Raw genomic sequence first — 24,331 nt, forward strand, 5'->3', positions numbered from 1 at the left:
GTCATGCACTGGAATAGGAATCCCCAAAAAAGGCTGGGCTGACCTGAAAACGGCTCGGGGTCCGGGCCTCTCGGCTCCAGAGGGTGCGGTGGCGGCTGCGGTCCCGGTGGCGGCGCGGTCCGGTGGCGGCGGCGCGGTCCAGCAGCAGAGACGGCGAGGGGCGCAGCAGGTGTGGTGACGAGCAGTGCGGCGACCTGGTTAGTGAGCTGAGGTACTTGTTGGGTTAGAGTCTGGTTGTAATCCAGCAAGGTCCTAATTGATTGGTCATGTTGTCCAATAATCACACCGTGGTGGGAGAACGCCTGGTGCAGCGACTGGTCCGGGCCCGAGTCCGCTTGGTCCATTGTGGCCAGACTGTTCTGTCGTAATGGCAGGTGCAGGTGCGGACCAAGGAGTGCTTACTCGGGGCAAGTTCACAGTGTTTATTCACAATTTGTGGCAGAAATATAAGTCAATAGTTCATAAATCACAAACGGGGAGCAGGGAGCGGGAGGCAGACCAGGCGGGCGTAGTGCAGAGCGAGGACGGGAAGCCAGGACCGGAGCGAGGACAGGAGCGGAACGAGACCAGGGCGAGCCGAGCAGGAGTAATCCAGAGAGACCCAGGGCGGGAGACGAGGAGCAAGCCGAGACCAAGACAAGACAGGAGGCGAAGACAAAGGGTGGACAGTACCGGAGCTGGGGTGCAGAGGCAGGAGCAGAAACGAGCAGGAGAGCAGGAAACTGGAGAGTAGCAAAAATCCAGAGCATCGAAAAAGATCAAAATGACAAAATGCAAAAAACGAAGCAAGTCACGTTGACACATGGACGGTCTGGCAACCGAGTGTCTGAAGCTCGTCCATCTTAAGCTCCCCAGCAGGTGGAGGTGAGTGTGCTGATGCGCTCCAGGTGCGCGCGGGAGGAGTCCAGGAACTCCGCCCCGCTCCAGACTCAGGCAGGTGCGGGAGGGGGAGAACACACGGAGACACAAGAGAGGCAGATAATGCGAGCCTCATGTCATCCTTCTAGGTTCAGATTCCCTGTTGTATTTTTTATTATTATTTTTTAGCTCTCTTCGACCTCCAGATCTTCAATTTTCTTTTCAATAATTATTTTCATTTTTCATCCCCCCACTTCCCCTCAGTATATCACAGACGTGTATCTCCATGAAGACAGGCAGCATTCTCACAGTAAGAATTTATGGTGCTCTATTATTTTGTTTTTCGTTTGTTTTCTGCAGTAAAACCACTTGAACTGATGCAACATCGATAAGTTTACTGCCATGTGGAAGATTCAAGGCAATGAAACACCATCTTTAAGTTACACTGCGGCTTTAATGGGCTGATACAGGACTAATGTGACGTGTAAAGACCGAGGAGCAAAGAGGAAATTCACTGAAGACTGAAACCACATGTTCGTGACAAAAATGTTCACAGCTTCTTCACAGCCGTTTGAACACGTATGAGATCACACAGTCCACTCACACACAGACATTTAATATCACAGTAATGCTACAGCCAAACTACTGCTCACTCAAATATTAACAAAACTTTATACACTCAACTGCAGCTGTTATATCAAATGTTACTGTTAAAGTTGTATTTGCTGACACTGCAGATGATCAGGGTTTTGTTTGGGTTTTTTCATTTTTTAGAAAAATAATAAATAAATGTAAAAAATACTGACATGAATTTAGATTATTTTATTGCTCAAAGGTTCATGATACTTTGCAGCTGATCATCAACATTCCCTGTGGTTTGATGTAACTGGAGGCACTGCTCTGTCTGAGGCTTTGTTACACTTTAATTTAGGCTTTATTTTAAGAACTGACTCAGGTGGAATGTGTTATTTAAAGAGTTTTTACACAATCTTAAAATGTTTTAACTGTTTGTTAATCTGTGCATTGTGTCACCATGGTAACTGCTAAACATTCTACCATAGACATACATGTAGATCATCAATAATAATTCTAAATATTTGTGACTTTTATTTTATTTCTAAATCGTCGAATCCTTTGTGATTTTTACTCTTGTAGAGTTCCAGATGTTGTGTTTTGTCTCACACATGTGGGCACATTTAATCTGATGTATTGATGATCACTCTGCTGAACGTCTGAAAACAACTAAAGTCATGTTAGATTATATCGCCCTTTGTACTTGTTTCCTTGTTTATGTGTTTCCTTGTTTGGGTGTTAACTTTTTTATGTGTTTTCTAATTTTGTGTGTGGTGTGAAAAGGAAGGAAACACATTGACACAGTCCAGTTAAACATCATGAAGTGCATAAACGGAGCCTTTATCAAAAGTGTGTTTAGTTGTGTGTTTAGTTTGAGCTGTTCAGACTCTGAGGATGGGAGCCTCTCTGCTCTGGACACTGCGGTCCATCTGTGAGTACTACACTTTGGGTCAGAGTTTAGACCTGGGTCACTACATTAATGTAGATTAATGTGTGCATTAATGTCATCTAGACAGTAATCTAACATGTTTATATGTTTTTATTCCAGTGTTTTGTGTCGCCGTCTGCAAACAGACAACAGGTAATAAAACTCTATTTAATGTGGACTTGGTGACTATGCTCTATAGTTCTTGAAGTGATTCATTTCATGCTTATGATGATTTCAAATTAAACTTTAAATGTAGTGGGCTGGTTGGTTCATAAAAACTATTCCATGGGGAATGTTGTAATGTGTATATATCTTTTTAAATCCTTTTTAGTCTTTGAAGATGCATTGTGATTAAATACTTCATTAGTGTACATCTCATCTAGAGTCTAGACAAACTGTTGTTCAAATTATTAATTAGAACAAACCAGCTATCGTTGTTTTATTCGTCCCAAAAATAACCTTGTTCTTGTTCTAACAATATGCTACTAAAAGATAACCAACTGAAGCTTTTGTTTTTAAATGTAATGTACAGTACATCTGTGTCTAGAGTTATGTACCATCATAAAATATTGATCTTTTTCCATGTGTCTGTTCATGCTGGGCCTCTCTTTTGTTCAGTTACAGGTGACAGGGCGACTCTAGATGTCACTCAACAGTCTGTGTATCTGAGGGAAAAAGTGACACTGTGGTGCACAGGTCATGGAGAAAAAGAACTGAAGTTTTACAAAGATGGGAAACTCGTACAAGAGGACAAACAACATGGGGCTTTCTATTATTCACATGTATCATATCTGGACATTTATTTAGTGTCACAATCAGATGGGGGTTTGTATTCGTGTGGGGCCAGTGAGGAAACACAATCCCCTGAGAAAGAACTGAAAGTGACAGGTAGGCTGAGCACATGATCCTCCCTGAATAAAACACACATCAGACGTTTTATGTATTTATTCTGTTTGTTCACAGAAAGTACCCGCAGAGTTGAACTGACTGTGTCAAACACAGAAATACCAGTAGGGGGCAGTGTGACACTGAGCTGTGATGTAGAGGAGTGGAATGAAGGACTCTACTGGTTCAGACGAGAACCTGACTCTAGAGTTAAAGAATATAATCTTAACAAAGTTGAACAAACTCTGAGTGTTTCTCATGGAGTGTACTCATGTGGAGGAACGGACAATGATATCACCACAAAACAAAGTAACAACGTCACTGTTGTGAACACTGGTGAGTACAGAATATAAAGAACACATTACCTTTATGCATCTCTCTCCTTCAGTTTGACGTTTACATGTTTTATTATCATCTTTCTGTGACAAACTGAACAAGTTTAATATGTTTTTTCTCTGAATCTTCTAGTCCCCACTGTGAGTCCGGGTCAGTTGGAGGTATTTGTGGGAGAGAGTCTGAGTCTGATCTGTGAGGTGGAGGGAGCAGACACAGAGTGGACCTATCACTGGAGCAGGAACAGACTGAACCCACCTCCAACAACCAGAGAATACAGAGTGTCCAGAGTGACTGAGTCTGACACAGGAGCCTACAGCTGCAGAGCCCAGAGAGGCCCACACCTCACCACTGTGTGGAGCAGAACCACCACTGTCACTGTACTCAGTGAGTCTGTGTTCTGTTTACACTGTGACTTTACAAAGGAGCAGGTGAATGAAGATGTCGCTAAAGGAGCATCCAGCATTGCACCATTTGTGTTTTTGTCTGTTGATCCAGTGTCAGTTTAAATGCACTTTACACTATTGGTGTTTTAATGTTGAATGTGGGTGGGGGGACCACAGACGTCAGGGCCTCAGGCCTGTCGTCTTTGAGTCCAGTGATCTGAGCTTCTTGGGGGACAGGAACAATGATGGATGAGTTGAAACAGGGACATGACTCCAGGGAGGAGTTAAAGATGTCTGTGAAGACGGGAGTGAGCTCATCTGCACAGTGTCTCAGGGTGGAGAGGAGACACCATCACAGCCAGGGGCTTTGCAGGGTTCAGCCTCCACAACAGCCTGTTTACACCCTGCTCCTGGACAGAGTCGCCAGGCAGATTATTTTCTTTTGGGTTGTGTTTTTGGAGCTCTTTGCACTTTCACATCATAAAGTGGTGATTTTTTAGCTTTTTCCCTTAGATATTGTCAATAATGATATAAAATATGTTGTTAAATGTTATGTTATCTGTCAACAAGAATAAATGATTTAAAGTGTTTTCTAAGATACAAAAATATGAAAGTAAAATGTAATTGATGCCCATAGGTGCACCCAAAGGCGAGCGCTCTGCTCTTGCTGTGATGTGGGTGGTTGGACCTGTGTGTGCAGTGGTTTTACTCACATTACTGCTGCTTCTATGGCGTTTTTTAAAGACTAAAGGTGAGATTTGAGACTATATTAATGTTTATGTGCACTACTGTTTACATTTTATTATTGGTTAGTTTCACTTTTATTCACAGATGTTTTATTTTTATTTACAGACTTGTGCTTTCTGAGGTTTGTCGTTATTTGTTTTTTGCTAAATATTCATTGGACAGTTTAATTTGATCCTTGACGATTTGTGCAGGACCAATCAGAGCTCTGCTGAAGATCATGTGACCAGCAATGACCACACCTCCTCTCCAAATGGTAATGTGTGACCGTATAAGACAAAAGAGGACAATTATGTAAAAAGGGTCAACTATAGAGGAAAGAAAATACAAGAGACTGAAATAGTTATTTTAAATTCATTGTACTGTGTCGTCCAAATACAACAGTGACTAAAAATCCACAGATTCACTGACACTGTCGTAACGGTGGGTGTAGCGGACCAAAGAGTGCAGACTCGGGGCAGATTTACAGTGTTTATTGTACAGATTGAGACAAGATACAAAACTGAGGGTTGATCTGATGGTGAGCGGGAAGCCAGGTGCGGGCCAGGATCCAGGAACGTGGAGTGCAGGGACAAACCAAGACAGTACCAGGGCAGAGAAGCAGGGTAGAAGCAGGGACGGAGCAGGGCTGAAGGCACACATAGGATCCGGCACCAAATGCAGATAATCCAGGACGGAACAGGGTGAAGCAACACAGAGCAACGCAGGCATGACAGGAACACAGAAACACAGCAACACAGGAACACAGGAACACAGGAACACAGGAACACAGGAACACAGGAACACAGTTTCTTTTTAAACACAAACAAAAATCAGACCTAATTATTGAGTTATGTGATTATTGTAGTTTTCTGATTTTTACTTTCTAAATCTATAAGAAAAAGTGATTTTTATCTTGTTTATCAGACTTAAAATGTTTATTGCCCCATACACTGAAGTTTAAAACAGATTTTTCAGATATTGTTCTTTTCATTATCGTTTTATTCTGTGGAGCAGGATAATCTTTAAGGATAAACTGAAAGATAATTATAAAATGTTCTGATAAAATGTGACTTTGAGGGAGGGACATTTAGGTCACTGATCTCTACACCAAGTTAGAACAAGATCCAGTTTGTGTTTGTGGGTCGGTTTATTCACATTCTGGGTAAAATCGATGCCATCTAGTGGTGCACTGAAGGCATTACAAAGACAGTCACTGCCATTGTCAACATGTACGTTAAAATCTACAACTATTACAGTCCTTTCCCAAGACAACACTAGACTAGATATAAAGTCAGAGAACTCAGTCAAAAACTCTGAACAGGGACCAGGAGGTCGGTGGATTATTATGAATAAAACAACTGTTTGTTTCTCCAGTTTGGACAAGTGATTGACAGTAAAAGGCTTTAAATGAGCTAAATGGACCGTTAGTTTTAGGACTAAGTAGTAAAGTGGAGAGTGAAATGGCCACAGCACCACCTCGGCCTGTGCTCCTGCTGCTCTGAAAACTCAAGTAACGAGGTGGAGTCGACTCATTTAGTCTAACATGGTCATGTTTCAGGAGACACGTTTCAGTTAGAGCTAAAAGATCTAGGCTGTGGTCACCAAGGAACTCATTTACGAAAAGTGATTTGGACAGAAGGGACCTAATGTTTAGCAGTCCACATTTCACATGATTATCCATTATATATTTTTATAAAGTTTTGTGGCCTGACACCTGGAATAGCGTTCTTTTTACGTGACTTATTGTTGTTTGTAGAACGAGGCGCACACACAGTCTCTCTCTGCTCTGAGTCTGAACACTTGGTTATGGAGACTGTGGGTCAGGTTCTGAATTAAAAGTGAAGCACCAGCTGAAGTCGGATGGATGACATCCCTGTGTATGAGCCCGGGCTTCTCTCAGAATGCTCCTTTTGTCCACAAAGACTATGTTGTTTTGAGGGCAGCAACAAGACAACCAGCAGTTAAAAGACCAAAAACAGCTGAACATTTCAGAAATGTATATTAAGTAAATGTCAAATGTGTTTTTGAGTTAATTTAAACACTTTTATCTGACTTGATGTAGTCTGAGTTGTAAAGTCTGTGTTTTTATCAGAATCATAATTTTGTATTTGTTTTTCAGGCCAAAGCTCGTCCAGGTCAGTCTTGTCCTTCGTACATCATAATTCAAGTGTAGAGTTTCTTTTTTATTTATTTATTTTGTTAACAATAGTGAGAATGAAACAGGGGCGGGACAAGACGACCAGCAGCAACTGTACTCATCTCTTCTCCATGGTCAGATGAAAATATTACACCACATTTTAAGATATTTTAAACTAAAGTCTAATCGTTGAATGTTTCCTGCATTTTAGGCGACGTTTGTGTGTATGAAACTATCAAAGACAAAAGAAACAGGGATGGTAAATGACTTTATTTCTGTCTTTATTTTTAGATTTAAATGTATGTAAATGTAATGTTTGTTTTACTTTAAGATGAACAGCTTGGGGACTACAGCAATTTACCGCTCAGGTGCATTTAACTTTACTGATTTTACATTTTAATGCAAGAACTTAAGACATTTTAAAGGTTTAAAATATATAAATAATAATTAATTCAAATAATTCACTTTTTCTCCAGGTCTGTCCAAACGACCTGAGCTGAGATGAAAGAGTTTTTCTGGACAACAACTAAAACACACAGTACAAAACTTCATATGATACAAATGGACCACAGCCTTAAAGCTACACTGTGTAACTTTTCTGGTTGAGTTCTGTCTCTCACTTGTTTCCGTGGAGATGTTATTACTTTGTTTGGATTGTTCTGATATCAAATGTGTCTATGTTGGATTATTCAGGTCCATGTTTATCTACCTTGAAAAAAAAATTATTCTTTGTGTCATTGGGGTCGCCTCTCCACAGATCTGACCTGTACATTATCTTGTTTAATGCCATATTATGTAACATTTCAATCTGCAAGTGTTTTTCAGTGATGTTTTTCCAGTCTCTGCCTTCACCAGACTGAACGTGACAAATGTTGAGATCTTTTAAAAAACATGATGATTCATTTTTGTTTGTTTAGTCAAAGCTCCTTTTGTAATGGGATGATAAACCTGTATGGACCTAATGTACATATATTTATGTTATGTTGGATTATTTTAAGTTCAACAATTAGTTCATTTTTGTAATTATGTGCAGTTTGACTTTTATGTAATTTGGCAGTGGCCTTTTTAAGGTTTGACTGTCGACTTCCCTGTTTTCTTTCAGTTCATCGTTATCTCTTTGTAAAATGCAGCTCAAAGTGTCAAATACTTGTTTTATATTAATGTGGAACTAACAACATAATGTTTTGTTTTATTTTTATGTTAAATAAAGATTGCAGACAGTAACAGCTCATTTTCTTTTATTTAATTAGGACCATTTGTGTAAATGTACAAAGGGCAAAGGTCTGTCCATGTTTTTCACACTTATAGATCCATCTGTCAGATTTGTGTTGAACTGGAAAGACTGGCCTGATGTATTTTTACTCCTGAATGTACAAACAGTAATAACAGTGTCTCAGTCGTCCAGGTCTGATCCACAGTAAAAGAAAATTCAAATCTGTCACTGGACAAAAGGTTTTAGAGTGAAGATGTTTCTCTGCTCATCCAAGTCTCTTCTTCAGTTCTGGTCAGATTCCTGCTGGACACTGCCTTATATCTGTCTGAAGGGAGGAGTTAATTACACTTAAAACTGGAAACAGCTTTTATTTACAGTTTCTGTTTGTTCTGGTCTATTGAGTTATTCAACTGTGCACTGTGCCTGAGACATACTTAACACATTCATACACCTCTGAGCAACTATGGACCAGTATAGTTCACCGAGACTTTTATTCTTTTTTTTTTTTAGGAAATATCAGAATTTACTGCATTTTTTCACACAACTACTTCTATTTTACACATCCATCTGTATTTTTTCTTTTACACATCGAATAAATGACCAGGAAAATCCCTGCAGCCCCGCGATCTCATTCGTCGCCTTCGAGGGACAACAGAGGCAGATTACTGTAATGTGGGCAAAATATTTAAATAGCCCCATGTCTCCACTTTGAGACGCCGTTTGAATTTACATGAGAGCACGACTGGGCGCGGAGTTACGCTGCTGGAAAGTCCACAACCCGCTCTATCGGCGACGATAGCATCCGACGCTATAGGGTTAATGGGTGTTTCCTGCTTCTTTTGTTCTCTTTGTTTCCTTTGTTTGCTTTGGATCTGAGGATGGAGTTATAGATGGGCTAAGAACTGTACCTCACTTTTTTCAAAGGAGTGGTTAGTGTCTTTAAGATGGAGATGAACAGCAGACTGGGGTCCTGAGCTGCTCTTGTGACAGTGTTGGTTCATTCTCTTTCTCCAGTGTGACGCTCACTGCACTCTTCACTACACTGAGTGGAGTAGACACATTACTTTGTTTATGGCTTGGGGTTTTGTTCTTTGGGTGGATCAATTTTTGTCTTAAATCATTTGTAGTTTTGAAATAAACCTGAATTTCATACTGTCTGAAAATCCTCATGTCGTAACAACTGACAGACCAAAGATACAGAACTCGGGGAACAGTTTAACAAAGTTTATTTACAGATGCAACGTAACAATGAAGGTAGAGTGATCAGGCGGTTGAGAGCGGGGTTGTTAGCAGTCGTCCTTGAGTGGATCGTGGGCAGCGGGGTCAGAGACGAGGTAAGCTGTATTGGTCGTGGATAGCTGGGTCGGGGGCAGAGGAGCTGAGTGGATCCAGGGAGCAACAAAACATCCAACTTAGAGAAGAGCAAAAAATGTAAAACATGAGACTGAGTCAAAATGAGTTGTACCACTGTGGATGTGCAGACGATCTGGTGCTGAGTGTCAGGTCTTGGCTCCCTTTGTCCTCCCCAGGTGCAGCTTGAAAGGAATAGTGTAAGGAATAATTACACCTTTCCTTCTAGGTTCAGATTCCCAGTTGTCCTGTTTTTTAGCTGTTTTTTAGCAGAGAGGGCTTTCTCCACATGCTGCTCAGTGGAAACATCGGTCCTCTCCTATTGTTACTGCACAATCTAAGAAGGACAGTTTGTTCTCCTTGGCCTCTTCCCATGTGAACTTGATGTTTGGATCCACAGCATTAATGTTTGGAGTAAAGGGTTCCAGATCTTGAATTTAGAATTTTGTCAGTTGTCTATCTGTCGTAGGGAACAATAAAACTCGAGTGATTCTACTCTCTGGTCTCCAGTGATTCTTCTGATCGGACAAAAGGAACATGCTTACACCAGCAAGACGGAGGGACCAAAACTGCGCGACTCACGAAGGTTTAACAGAGTTTTATTCACAGAAATGTGCAAATAGAAATCAAAGTTCATTAATCCACAGGGCCGGGGGAACGAGGATGCTTCACAGAATGGTGCAACAGGTTAGTCATAGTTCATAGATCCAGAGGTGCTGGGGAGCGTGGGTGCGGGTCCGTGACCAGGGAGATACACGAGTGCAAGACGAGGACAATGTGAGATCATACCAGGGTAGATGTGCAGGTGCAGGCGTGGGGGTTCCGGAGCGGATTCTCGGGCGGAGGTCTGGGGAAGAACAAAAATTCCAATGAGCTAAAAGGTTTACAAAAATACCAAGATACTAAGCCAAGCAGTTGTATTCACGTGTAACACGCAGACGTTCCGGCGCCGTGTTTCTGGTCCTGACTCCTTTTATCCACAGCAGGTGATGTTGATTGCGTAGATGGGCTGCAGGAGGAGCCAGGACTCCGCCCCGCTCCGGAGACAGGCAGGCGAGGGAGGAGGGAGCACAACACAGGAGGACAACAAACAGGGATCACGACACTATCAATGACTTTCCTTTTCTAGAGCAGTCGTCTTTCTTTCCTCTGATGTTCTGTTGGAGGGAGGAGGTTTGGCGCTGCTCAGTGCAGTTGTTACTTTCAGTCTCAGATCACCAGCTTCCGCCTCTGTAAGTTTATGTCGTAACGGGTGAGTGTAGCGGACCAAGGGATGCAGACTCGGGGCAGATTTACAGTGTTTATTGTAACAATTGAACAAAGTACGAACAGCGGGTGATCCGGAGGTGAGCAGGTGAGCAGGAACACAGGAAACACTGGGACCGGGGACATGAAGGGACCACAGGACGACAGGCAGACCAGACGGGCGTAGGGCAGAGCGGGCAGGAGACATCTAGGGCCGGAGCATGACAGGAACACAGGGACGACAGGAACAAGTGAGGACGACAAACACAGCACAGACAGGGTGAGTCCAAACAGACGATCTCGCACTGAGTGTCTTCTCCCATCTCCCCTAATCCATGGCAGGTGTGGTGATTAGCCAGATGGAGAGCAGGTGTGCGCGGGAGGAGCCGAGAGCTCCGCCCAGCTCCAAGTACAGGCAGGTGAGGGAGGGGGAAGAGCACACAGGGAGGAAAACCAGGAGCGGACAGTGCGGATCATGACAGTTTATTGTTTTTAATGGCCATTTCTGCTGCTGTAATGTCGTCCACTGTGGGGACCTGGTTAGACGTTACAGAGAAGTTCAGTCCTTTGGAAAGTACCTCTTTCTCTGTCTGGGTGAGCTCACGGTCTGACAGGTTTTTCACCCAGCATTCCCTGTTCACAGGATGGTCCGAGTTTATCCCCTTTGCTCCTGTCTCTCTGATCCCTGTGGTTAGGTTGTTTGTGGAGTTGCATAAACTTGCTTGTGTGCCGCTCTTTGTTTTCCTTGTGTCGTTTCACCTGAGCTCCTCTGAACTCCAGTCCATCGTACATCTCCATCTCAAAGCCACTAACCACTTCTTTGAAGATTGTGAGGGACAGATCTGAGCCAGGTAAGAGAAATGCTTTGAGAGGGGAGTTAAAGAATCAAATTTTGTTAGAAAAGACAATCCTTCCTTGAACAGAAACGGGGGCCTCATTTGTCCCCCATCTATAACTCCATCCTCAGACCCAAAGCAAACAAAAGAAACAAAGAACAATTAGGTGAGCCAGTGGGACCATTAAAAGTTGCATGGCGGCCATTAAGACTGAAACAGGAGATAAAAGCAGTTTACAGTTTCAGTGTAGTTAGCGCCTCCTTCAGACAGATATAAGGCAGTGTCCAGCAGCATCTGACCAGAACTGAAGAAGAGTCTGGGACGAGCAGCCAAAAATCTTCACTTCTACAATGTTTTGTCCAGTTGACAGATTTAACTTTGGCCTTTGGTATGTGATAGACATACATGTAGAACACCCCCAGTGTAAAGTATCAATATTTCCATGGAGTCAAACAGGTGTCGGACCTTAAAAAGTAATTAACCTTAAAAATAATCAACATAAAAACATAAAATGCAATACAAGTTACATAAAGCACCTTTAAAGGCAGATTGATAAATATGTGTGAGGTTTTAATTAAACTTGCAGATGATGAAGAGACAAAATGGAAATGTGTAGAAAAATAACAACTTTTTGAAAGAATAAATTAAACTTTAAACCCTTGTAACTTCTCCACTGACTGTGTGAAACTAAAGTCACAGATGGTTTGGCTGATATCTCCAAAAAAAACAGAAAGAAGAAGTTTGTCTATCGCATTAGAGTTTTGACACATTCTGAGAAACAAACGCAGCTTCAGGTTTTCTTCAAACTGTTCCTCTTTTTAGGGTCCGTAACTATGGTGACGAGTTTTTTCTGATAAAAACGTGACTGTTAAACCACATTATGTTTGTGTTTTTCTTCAGTATTGCATTTACACTACCAGTCAAAAGTCTGGACCGTCTCATTCAAGTTTTACTAGAAGAAAACATGTAAATAACTAAACATTTTTTGGTTATATTTTATATTCAAATCCTCAAAGTCGCCTCCCTTTGCTTTGTCGAAAAATATTTACTAGAGTTCATTAAAGTTTTTCTTTACTAATAATAATAATAATACATTTTATTTGTTAGGCCCTTTCAAGGCTCTCAAGGTCGCCGTACACATATACACACATACACAATACAAATAGAACAATGTAAAATGATTAAAAATACATTTAAAAACAAATATAGATTAAAAGACAGAGCAGTTATGGTCAGAGTGGTCAGGATGAGAAGGCCTTTCTAAACAGATAAGTTTTGAGTTTAGATTTGAAGTGTGGGAGTGAGTGTGTGTTGCGGAGGTCATGGGGGAGGGAGTTCCAGAGCTGGGGAGCAGAGCAGCTGAAGGCTCTGCTCCCCATAGTGACGAGACGGGCAGGAGGGACAGTGAGGTGCAGGGAAGAGGAGGAGCGGAGGGAGCGGGCGGGTGTGGAGATGTGAATGAGGTCAGACAGGTATGGAGGGGCCAGGTTGTGGAGAGCTTTGTATGTGAGGAGTATGATTTTGTAGTGTATGCGGTGCGTGATGGAGCCGGTGGAGCTGGTGCAGGTGTGATGTGGTGATGGGAGGGTGTGTGTGTGATAATGCGGGCAGCTGAGTTTTGGACCAGTTGGAGTTTATGGAGTGATTTCTGTGGGAGTCCGAACAAAAGAGAATTGCAATAATCAATACGAGAAGTGACCAGGCTATGGATGAGGATGGCGGTGGTGTGTGGGGTGAGTGAGGGACGGAGGCGGTGGATGTTTCTGATGTGGAAAGTAGGCGGACCGGGTGATGTCGTTGATGTGGGAGGTGAAGGAAAGTGTCGAGGATGACACCCAGACTCTTTACCTGAGGGGAGGGGGAGATAGAGGAGCCATCAATAGATATGGAAAAAGGATTTATTTTGCTAAGGGTGGATTTGGTGCCGACAAGTAAGAGTTCTGTTTTATTGCCGTTAAGTTTGAGGAAGTTTGAGGTGAACCAGGTTTGTATTTCAGTGAGGCAGTCTGTCAGGGAGGAGGGTGGAAGTGTAGAGTTGGGTTTACTGGAAATGTAGAGCTGGGTGTCAGTCCGCGTAACAGTGAAAGTGAATGTGGTGTTTTCTAAAGATGGAACCAAGGGGGAGAAGATAGGATTAGAAAGAGCAGAGGACCGAGGACAGAACCCTGAGGAACACCTGATGTGACAGGGAAGGGGTGTGAGGTGAATGACTTGAGCTGAATAAACTGAGAGCGATCTGAGAGGTAGGAGTGGAACCAGGAGAGGGGAGTACCAGAGACACCAATGGAGGAAAGTCTAGTCAAGGAGGATGGAGTGTGAAATGGTGTCAAATGCTGCACTGAGATCTAGCAGGAGGAGGATGGAGAGTGAACCAGAGTCAGCAGAGAGGAGGAGGTCGTTTGTGATTTTCAAAAGGGCAGATTCCATATATTTTACTTTATATATCTGATGTTCTCTGTGTGTATATAAAACATATAAAGTGAGTAAAAATCTATGAATCGCTGAGTCTAAATAAAACATGACTAATGTACAGTGTGGACGTGTTTAAAGGGGCACTGTGGAACTTCTCAGTGTGTCTTTAAACTTAATGAATGGAGTTATAGATGGGGACAGATTATGTCTCAGGCTCAATTCCTGTTCAAAGATGGATTGTCCAAATAAAAATATCTTCTTTAACTCTCCTCTCAATCCATTTCTTTTCTCTGGCTCAGGTCTGACCCTCACTCTCTTCAAAGGAGTGGTGTCGTAACGGTGGGTGTAGCCGACTAAAGACGTGCAGGTCTCGGGACAGGTTTACAGTGTTTTATTTACAGGTAGTGAAAGTTCAGTCTTAATAGTTCATGTAACACACACACAGGGAGCAGGGAGCGGGAGGCGAACCAGACGGGAGTGGTGCCGAGCAGGGACGGGAAACCAGGACCGAGACGAGGACAGGATCAGGATGAGACCAGAGCAAGCCAGGCAGAGATGTCCAGAGCGGGCACGAAGACAGCCAGGGCCGGAGCACGACGGGACCAGGAACAGGGCCAGGGAAGACCCAGCAGGGATAGTCCAGAGAGCGGGAGACAGGGCCAGAGACGGGAAGCAAGTCGGAGGCCAAGACGGGGCAGGAGGAAAGGCAGCGAGGAGGACTGTACCGGAGCTGGAGCGCGGAGGCAGGAGCAGGGACGAGCGAGAGCAGGAATGTTGACACGCGGTCGGTCTGGCTCCGAGTGTCTTCTGCCGAGCCCTCAGGAGGACAGACAATGCAGGCATCATGACAAGTGATTAGTGTCTTTGAGATGGAGATGAACATCAGACTGTGGTCCTGAGCTGCTCTTGTGACGGTGTTGGTTCATTCTCTTATGTCTGTGTGTGTTTAGTTTCTCCAGTGTGACGCTCACTCTTCACTGAATGGAGTTAGACACATTACTTTGTTTATGGCTCAGGGTTTTGTCCTTTGAGTGAACAGTTTGACAGTGTAGAGCCGACTGGAAGGTAAGGGGGCGCCGGGCAGGAGATCAATTGCACAGTCGTACGGGCGGTGAGGGGGTAGTGAAAGCGCCCGGCTTTTGCTAAAAACCTCCTGGAGATCGTGGTACTCCGCCGGGACAGAAGAGAGGTTCGGGACGTCCAGAGGCGGGCCGGAGGAGGGGCTAACCTCCCCCGCAGGAGTCAAGGCGGACTGAAGGCACTGGGCTTGGCACACGGGGCTCCACCCTGAAATCTTCCCTCAGGTCCAATCGAAAACAGGGTTATGAGCTCGCAACCATGGGTAACCTAAAACCAGCGGAGAGGAGGTGGTGGAGAGAACATGGAAACGCCGGGTCTCACGATGATTACCAGATAAAACCACCGTAACAGGTTCCATGATGTGTGTGACACGAGCCAGAAAGCGTCCATTAAGAGCCTGGGCGCAGAGAGGCTGTTCCAGGGACTCGACCTTGATGCCGAGTTGTTCCGCTAATTGTACATCCATAAAATCCTCCTCCGCTCCGGAATCGACGAGGGCTAAGACAGGTAAGGTGTCCGAGCGCACACACAGGGTGGCATCCAGCTGCCGTCCATTTCTTCTCTCTGGGATGCGAGACTGACCCACCAGTACTCCCAGGGCTACTGGTGGGCTCCCCCTTTTGGCCGAACCGGGCAAGTGGCCACAAAATGTTCCTGCCCGCCACAGTAGAGGGACGACCCTGCCAGGCGGCGCCGCCATCAATGCTCCTCGGCTGACAGGAGAGTCCGGTCCAGCTGCATGGGCTCCTCAGGGGAAAACGGAACGGAGCGTGGCTCATGCCGGACCGGGGACTGGCGGCTCTCCCTCCGGCGCGCAGGGAGCCGATTATCGATCCGATTAGTCAGGTCGGAGGGCTCGTCACGGGACACCAGCTTGTCCTTTAAGTGTTCATTGAGTCCTTCGGTCCAATCGACCTCCGCGGCGAGTGTCCAGAACTCAGTGGTGTAGTCCGCTACGGACCTAGACCCCTGGTCGTGACTTAACAGACGGGAAGCGGCATTGGCCTGGTAGTGCGGATGATCAAACACTAACTTGAAAGCGAAAACAAAGTCATGCACTGGAATAGGAATCCCCAAAAAAGGCTGGGCTGACCTGAAAACGGCTCGGGGTCCGGGCCTCTCGGCTCCAGAGGGTGCGGTGGCGCTGCGGTCCCGGTGGCGGCGCGGTCCCGGTGGCGGCGGCGCGGTCCCAGCAGCAGAGACGGCGAGGGGCGCAGCAGGTGTGGTGACGAGCAGTGCGGCGACCTGGTTAGTGAGCTGAGGTACTTGTTGGGTTAGAGTCTGTTTGTAATCCAGCAAGGTCCTAATTGATTGGTCATGTTGTCCAATAATCACACCGTGGTGGGAGAACGCCTGGTGCAGTGACTGGTCCGGGCCCGAGTCCGCTTGGTCCATTGTGGCCAGACTGTTCTGTCGTAATGGTAGGTGCAGGTGCGGACCAAGGAGTGCTTACTCGGGGCAAGTTCACAGTGTTTATTCACAATTTGTGCAGAAATATAAGTCAATAGTTCATAAATCACAAACGGGGAGCAGGGAGCGGGAGGCAGACCAGGCGGGCGTAGTGCAGAGCGGGGACGGGAAGCCAGGACCGGAGCGAGGACAGGAGCGGAACGAGACCAAGGCGAGCCGAGCAGGAGTAATCCAGAGAGCGGGACCCAGGGCGGGAGACGAGGAGCAAGCCGGAGACCAAGACAGGACAGGAGGCAAAGACAAAAGGGTGGACTGTACCGGAGCTGGGGTGGAGAGGCAGGAGCAGAAACGAGCGGGAGAGCAGGAAACTGGAGAGTAGCAAAAATCCAGAGCATCGAAAAGATCAAAATGACAAAATGCAAAAACGAAGCAAGTCACGTTGACACATGGACGGTCTGGCACCGAGTGTCTGAAGCTCGTCCATCTTAAGCTCCCCAGCAGGTGGAGGTGATTGTGCTGATGCGCTCCAGGTGAGCGCGGGAGGAGTCAGGAACTCCGCCCAGCTCCAGACTCAGGCAGGTGCGGGAGGGGGAGAACACACAGGGAGACACAACAGAGGCAGATAATGCGAGCCTCATGACATCCTTCTAGGTTCAGATTCCCTGTTGTATTTTTTATTATTATTTTTAGCTCTCTTCGACCTCCAGATCTTCAATTTTCTTACATTTTCAATAAATTATTTTCATTTTTCATCCCCCCACTTCCCCTCAGTATATCACAGACGTGTATCTCCATGAAGACAGGCAGCATTCTCACAGTAAGAATTTATGGTCCTCTATTATTTTGTTTTTCTTTTATTTTCTGCAGTAAAACCACTTGAACTGATGCAACATCGATAAGTTTACTGCCATGTGGAAGATTCAAGGAAATGCAGCACCATCTTTAAAGTTACACTGTGGCTTTAATGGGCTGATACAGGACTAATGTGACGTGTAAAGACCGAGGAGCAAAGAGGAAATTCACTGAAGACTGAACCACATGTTCGTGACAAAAATGTTCACAGCTTCTTCACAGCCGTTTTAACACGTATGAGATCACACAGTCCACTCACACACAGACATTTAATATCACAGTAATGCTACAGCCAAACTACTGCTCACTCAAATATTAACAAAACTTTATACACTCAACTGCAGCTGTTATATCAAATGTTACTGTTAAAGTTGTATTTGCTGACACTGCAGATGATCAGGGTTTTGTTTGGGTTTTTTCATTTTTTAGAAAAATAATAAATAAATGTAAAAATAGTGACATGAATTTAGATTGTTTTACTGCTCAAAGGTTCATGATACTTTGCAGCTGATCATCAACATTCCCTGTGGTTTGATGTAACTGGAGGCACTGCTCTGTCTGAGGCTTTGTTACACTTTAATTTAGGCTTTATTTTAAGAACTGACTCAGGTGGAATGTGTTATTTAAAGAGTTTTTACACAATCTTAAAATGTTTTAACTGTTTGTTAATGTGTGCATTGTGTCACCATGGTAACTGCTGAACATTCTACCATAGACATACATGTAGATCATGAATAATAATTCTGAATATTTGTGTCTCTTTATTTCTAAATCGTCGAATCCTTTGTGATTTTTACTCTTGTAGAGTTCCAGATGTTGTGTTTTGTCTCACACATGTGGGCACATTTAATCTGATGTATTGATGATCACTCTGCTGAACGTCTGAAAACAACTAAAGTCATGTTAGATTATATCGCCCTTTGTACTTGTTTCCTTGTTTATGTGTTTCCTTGTTTATGTGTTTCCTTGTTTGTGTGTTTTCTAATTTTGTGTGTGGTGTGAAAAGGAAGGAAACACATTGACACAGTCCAGTTAAACATCATGAAGTGCATAAACGGAGCCTTTATCAAAAGTGTGTTTAGTTGTGTGTTTAGTTTGAGCCTGTTCAGACTCTGAGGATGGGAGCCTCTCTGCTCTGGACACTGCGGTCCATCTGTGAGTACTACACTTTGGGTCAGAGTTTAGACCTGGGTCACTACATTAATGTAGATTAATGTGTGCATTAATGTCATCTAGACAGTAATCTACATGTTTATATGTTTTTATTCCAGTGTTTTGTGTCGCCGTCTGCAAACAGACAACAGGTAATAAACTCTATTTAATGTGGACTTGGTGACTATGCTCTATAGTTCTTGAAGTGATTCATTTCATGCTTATGATGATTTCAAATTAAACTTTAAATGTAGTGGGCTGGTTGGTTCATAAAAACTATTCCATGGGGAATGTTGTAATGTGTATATATCTTTTTAAATCCTTTTAGTCTTTGAAGATGCATTGTGATTAAATACTTCATTAGTGTACATCTCATCTAGAGTCTAGACAAACTGTTGTTCAAATTATTAATTAGAACAAACCAGCTATCGTTGTTTTATCGTCCCAAAAATAACCTTGTTCTTGTTCTAACAATATGCTAATAAAAGATAACCAACTGAAGCTTTTGTTTTAAATGTAATGTACAGTACATCTGTGTCTAGAGTTATGTACCATCATAAAATATTGATCTTTTTCCATGTGTCTGTTCATGCTGGGCCTCTCTTTTGTTCAGTTACAGGTGACAGGGCGACTCTAGATGTCACTCAACAGTCTGTGTATCTGAGGGAAAAAGTGACTGTGACGTGCAGAGGTCATGGAGAAAAAGAACTGAAGTTTTACAAAAATGGGAAACTCGTACAACAGGACAAACAACATGTGCTGTTACTAAGTTCAAGAACTTCGACTCTGAAATTTAATTCAGTGTCAAAATCAGATGGGGGTTTGTATTCGTGTGGGGCCAGTGAGGAAACACAATCCCCTGAGAAAGAACTGAAAGTGACAGGTAGGCTGAGCACATGATCCTCCCTGAATAAAACACACATCAGACGTTTTATGTATTTATTCCTGTTTGTTCACAGAAAGTACCCGCAGAGTTGAACTGACTGTGTCAAACACAGAAATACCAGTAGGGGGCAGTGTGACACTGAGCTGTGATGTAGAGGAGTGGAATGAAACACTCCAGTGGTTCAGACGAGAACCTGACTCTTTATTTAAAGAATATAATGTTTCCATTGTTGAACAAACTCTGAGTGTCTCTCATGGAGTGTACTTCTGCAGAGGAAAGGATGATCATTTCACCACAAAACAAAGTAACAACGTCACTGTTGTGAACACTGGTGAGTACAGAATATAAAGAACACATTACCTTTATGCATCTCTCTCCTTCAGTTTGACGTTTACATGTTTTATTATCATCTTTCTGTCACAAACTGAACAAGTTTAATATGTTTTTTCTCTGAATCTTCTAGTCCCCACTGTGAGTCCGGGTCAGTTGGAGGTATTTGTGGGAGAGAGTCTGAGTCTGATCTGTGAGGTGGAGGGAGCAGACACAGAGTGGACCTATCACTGGAGCAGGAACAGACTGAACCCACCTCCAACAACCAGAGAATACAGAGTGTCCAGAGTGACTGAGTCTGACACAGGAGCCTACAGCTGCAGAGCCCAGAGAGGCCCACACCTCACCACTGTGTGGAGCAGCACCACCACTGTCACTGTACTCAGTGAGTCTGTGTTCTGTTTACACTGTGACTTTACAAAGGAGCAGGTGAATGAAGATGTCGCTAAAGGAGCATCCAGCATTGCACCATTTGTGTTTTTGTCTGTTGATCCAGTGTCAGTTTAAATGCACTTTACACTATTGGTGTTTTAATGTTGAATGTGGGTGGGGGGACCACAGACGTCAGGCCTCAGGCCTGTCGTCTTTGAGTCCAGTGATCTGAGCTTCAGGAACAGGAACAATGATGGATGAGTTGATACAGGGACATGACTCCAGGGAGGAGTTAAAGATGTCTGTGAAGACGGGAGTGAGCTCATCTGCACAGTGTCTCAGGGTGGAGAGGAGACACCATCACAGCCAGGGGCTTTGCAGGGTTCAGCCTCCACAACAGCCTGTTTACACCCTGCTCCTGGACAGAGTTGCCAAGTCAGATTATTTTTCTTTTGGGTTGTGTTTTTGGAGCTCTTTGCACTTTCACATCATAAAAGTGGTGATTTTTTAGCTTTTTCCTTTTAGATATTGTCAATAATGATATAAAATATGTTGTTAAATTTATGCCATTTGTCAAAAAGAATAAATGATTTAAAATTGTTTTCTCACTATCGCCCCCTGTTGCACAGATGCCAGTATGAACCTGCAGACTCCAGTCCAGGCTGTGTATCGGGGAGACTCAGTGACTCTGGTCTGTTCTGGTCCTGCTCAGAGACAGTTACTCTTCTTCAAAAATGGATCACCTGTTCAACATCAGCCTCAGCACAAATCTACAACAACAGTCCAACTGAAGATCACAGTGTCAGAATCAGACGAGGGTCAGTACTCCTGTGGGATCAATGAGGAAGTACAGTCACACCCCTGGAGACTCACAGTAACACGTCAGTATTTAACACAACTGAACCACATTTACCCTGGTCTGCACAGTTAATATTCTATTATGGATTTATGTCTGAACATTTTACCTTCTCTTTTCCTTCTTTGCAGAAACACAACGCACTGTCACTGTGAGACCATGGCCCTCAGTTATTCCAGTAGGGGGCAGTGTGACTCTGAGCTGTGACATAGAGGGGTTTACAGGGGGATACAGATGGTTCAGACGTGGTTCTTCTCAAACAGACACATTACCTGAGACCTCACAGAGAGTCAGTGTCTCCAGAGGAGGAGAGTACAGCTGCAGAGGACAGGACCAGTTCATCCTCACACCTCAAAGTCCTGCAGTCACTGTCAGACAAACTGGTGAGTCCTGTTCTCTGGCCCTGTGGTCAGCATCAGAGTCTCCTTCTGTATTTGAAGTATTTCTATTTTACACAGTTCCCAACACAGTGTCTCTGACTCCAAACTGGTCTAAGTTATTTGTGGGAGAGAGTCTGAGTCTGATCTGTGAGGTGGAGGGAGCAGACACAGAGTGGACCTATCACTGGAGCAGGAACAGACTGAACCCACCTCCAACAACCAGAGAATACAGAGTGTCCAGAGTGACTGAGTCTGACACAGGAGCCTACAGGTGCAGAGGAGTCCAGCCTCACGCAGTCACTGAGTGGAGTGACCCCTCCTTTGTCTGGTCTGGAGGTACGCCCCACATGTTCATGTCACTGACCTCTGACCCTGACTCACTAAAGCCTGACTCACTAATGTCTGACTCGCTAATGTCTGACTCGCTAATGTCTGACTCGCTAAAGCCTGACTCGCTAAAGCCTGACTCGCTAAAGCCTGACTCGCTAAAGCCTGACTCGCTAAAGCCTGACTCGCTAAAGCATGACTCGCTAAAGCATGACTCGCTAAAGCATGACTCGCTAAAGCATGACTCTGTCGTAACGGGTGAGTGTAGCGGACCAAAGGATGCAGACTCGGGGAATATTTACAGGATTTATTGTAGAAAAAGGGCAATGTACAACCAGTGGGCGATCCGGAGGTGAGCAGGTGAGCAGGAACACAGGAAACACAAGGACTGAGGACATGAAGGGAAGACAGGCAGACCAGACGGGCGTAGGGCAGAGCAGGCAGGAGACATCCAGGGCCGGAACACGGAGCGCAGGAACAGCCAGGAATGCAGGGACAACAGGAAGGTAGAGACACGACGACGATGAAGAGAACACGACAATGATCCTGCGCTGAGTCTCTTCTCCCAGCTCCTTTTATGCGCAGCAGGTGTGTTGATTGCGCTGATGGGCTGCAGGTGCACGCGAGAGGAGCTGAGAGCTCCGCCTAGCTCCAGGTACAAGCAGGTGAGGGAGGGGGAAGAGCACACAGGGAGGAAAACCAGGAGCGGACAATGCGGATCATGACAGACTCGCTAAAGCCTGACTCACTAAAGCCTGACTCACTAAAGCCTGACTCACTAAAGCCTGACTCACTAAAGCCTGACTCACTAAAGCCTGACTCACTAAAGCCTGTGTTCCTTAAGCCTGACTCACTAAAGCCTGACTCACTAAAGCCTGACTCACTAAAGCCTGTGTTCCTTAAGCCTGACTCACTAAAGTCTGACTCACTAAAGCCTGACTCACTAAAGCCTGACTCACTAAAGCCTGACTCACTAAAGCCTGACTCACTAAAGCCTGACTCACTAAAGCCTGTGTTCCTTAAGCCTGGGTCTTGTGCTCCTCAGATGCTGAGTCTCCAGTGTCTCTCTCGGTCAGTCCTGACAGAGCACAGCACTTCACTGATGATGTCATCACTCTGAGTTGTGGGTTCAACTCCACTGGAGCAGACAGCACAGTCTGGAGGAGGTTTTCTGATCACAGATTATCACAACAGTGTAAGTGGAGTAAATCTAAATGTGAGTTTAGTTTACGTGAGGAAACCAGTGCAGTGTTTTGGTGTGAGTCTGGATCAGGAGAAATGAGCAATGCCGTCAACATCTCAGTCCACAGTAAGTTTGATATAAAGTATAAGTTGTGTTTTAAAGTATTTTATGTATTTGACATGTTTAACTTCACAGGGGACATCATCCTTATGAGCCCAGTGAGTGCAGTGACTGAGGGACAGTCTGTGTCTCTCAGCTGTAAACTGAACACAGGGACTTTTACTTCAGTTCAATTTTATAAAAATGGAAAAATGATTCAAAATGGGACTGAACCAGAGCTCAACATCACTGCAGTGTCCAGGTCTGACCAAGGCTTTTATAAATGTGAGGGACAACGGAAACTACGGCCAACACCAAAGACTGTCATATCTCCAGAGAGTTGGATGTCGGTTAAAAGTCAGTGAAACTATTCTTTAAAATATACAAAGATACAAAAATATGAAAGTAAAATGTAATTGATGCCCATAGGTGCACCCAAAGGCGAGCGCTCTGCTCTTGCTGTGATGTGGGTGGTTGGACCTGTGTGTGCAGTGGTTTTACTCACATTACTGCTGCTTCTATGGCGTTTTTTAAAGACTAAAGGTGAGATTTGAGACTATATTAATGTTTATGTGCACTACTGTTTACATTTTATTATTGGTTAGTTTCACTTTTATTCACAGATGTTTTATTTTTATTTACAGACTTGTGCTTTCTGAGGTTGGTCATTATTTGTTTTTTTTTGCTAAATATTCATTGGACAGTTTAATCTGATCCTTGACGATTTGTGCAGGACCAATCAGAGCTCTGCTGAAGATCATGTGACCAGCAATGACCACACCTCCTCTCCAAATGGTAATGTGTGACCGTATAAGACAAAAGAGGACAATTATGTAAAAAGGGTCGACTATAGAGGAAAGAAAATACAAGAGACTGAAATAGTTATTTTAAATTCATTGTACTGTGTCGTCCAAATACAACAGTGACTCTAAAAATCCACAGATTCACTGACACATGTCTCCAGGTGTTTTTGATGATCAGATTTCTCTTTCTTTTTAAACACAAACAAAAATCAGACCTAATTATTGAGTTATGTGATTATTGTAGTTTTCTGATTTTTACTGTGGTTAAAGTGCAGATCACAAAACACCGAGGAAACTCTTACCTTTGGACAATTGTTGAAGGCTGCATGAACTAAAAATATAAATGTGAATCTATGAAACTCAGAAGGACATGATGCTGTGAAAAGTTTAATGTTTCATACGTGACTAAACTCACTCTCGCTACTAAAATAAAAAGTGTGAATTTCCATTACCCATAAAACAATTTGGTTCATTTCACAGATGTTACTTATTCCGTGGTTGAACTAAAAAGTAGAAGAGGTGAGTTTTTTGTGTCTTTTCTGTAAATAAATAATGTTTTAACTTAATTTATTTTAAAAATGATTTCAGTGAGGAACAACCCCCCACAAGACGAGAGCTGTATTTATTCTGATGTGATTCCACACTCTTCAGGTACAGGATTTAAAACTCTTTACTTCTATTATAAAAAGTCCCAGATTGTGCATGTGGCTCAGTGGTAG

General features: G+C 43.9%; 1 protein-coding gene across 1 annotated transcript; it reads left to right on the forward strand.

Annotated features, from left to right (window-relative positions):
- The first annotated feature begins 2,194 nt into the window (after window positions 1-2,194).
- Window positions 2,195-24,331, forward strand: LOC117386130 (obscurin-like). Its single transcript, XM_055228908.1, has 18 exons — window positions 2,195-2,362; window positions 2,480-2,512; window positions 3,713-4,076; window positions 4,902-4,963; window positions 18,496-18,528; window positions 18,990-19,259; window positions 19,336-19,593; window positions 19,726-19,977; window positions 20,594-20,845; window positions 20,952-21,203; window positions 21,279-21,536; window positions 22,573-22,836; window positions 22,906-23,166; window positions 23,239-23,352; window positions 23,454-23,469; window positions 23,543-23,604; window positions 24,093-24,131; window positions 24,201-24,331. The coding sequence occupies exons 1-18, from the start codon at window positions 2,326-2,328 to the stop codon at window positions 24,329-24,331; spliced, it is 2,958 nt and encodes a 985-aa protein (XP_055084883.1). The 5' UTR covers window positions 2,195-2,325.

The sequence above is a fragment of the Periophthalmus magnuspinnatus genome, chromosome 18, assembly GCF_009829125.3.
Source record: "Periophthalmus magnuspinnatus isolate fPerMag1 chromosome 18, fPerMag1.2.pri, whole genome shotgun sequence".
Taxonomy (NCBI): domain Eukaryota; kingdom Metazoa; phylum Chordata; class Actinopteri; order Gobiiformes; family Gobiidae; genus Periophthalmus; species Periophthalmus magnuspinnatus.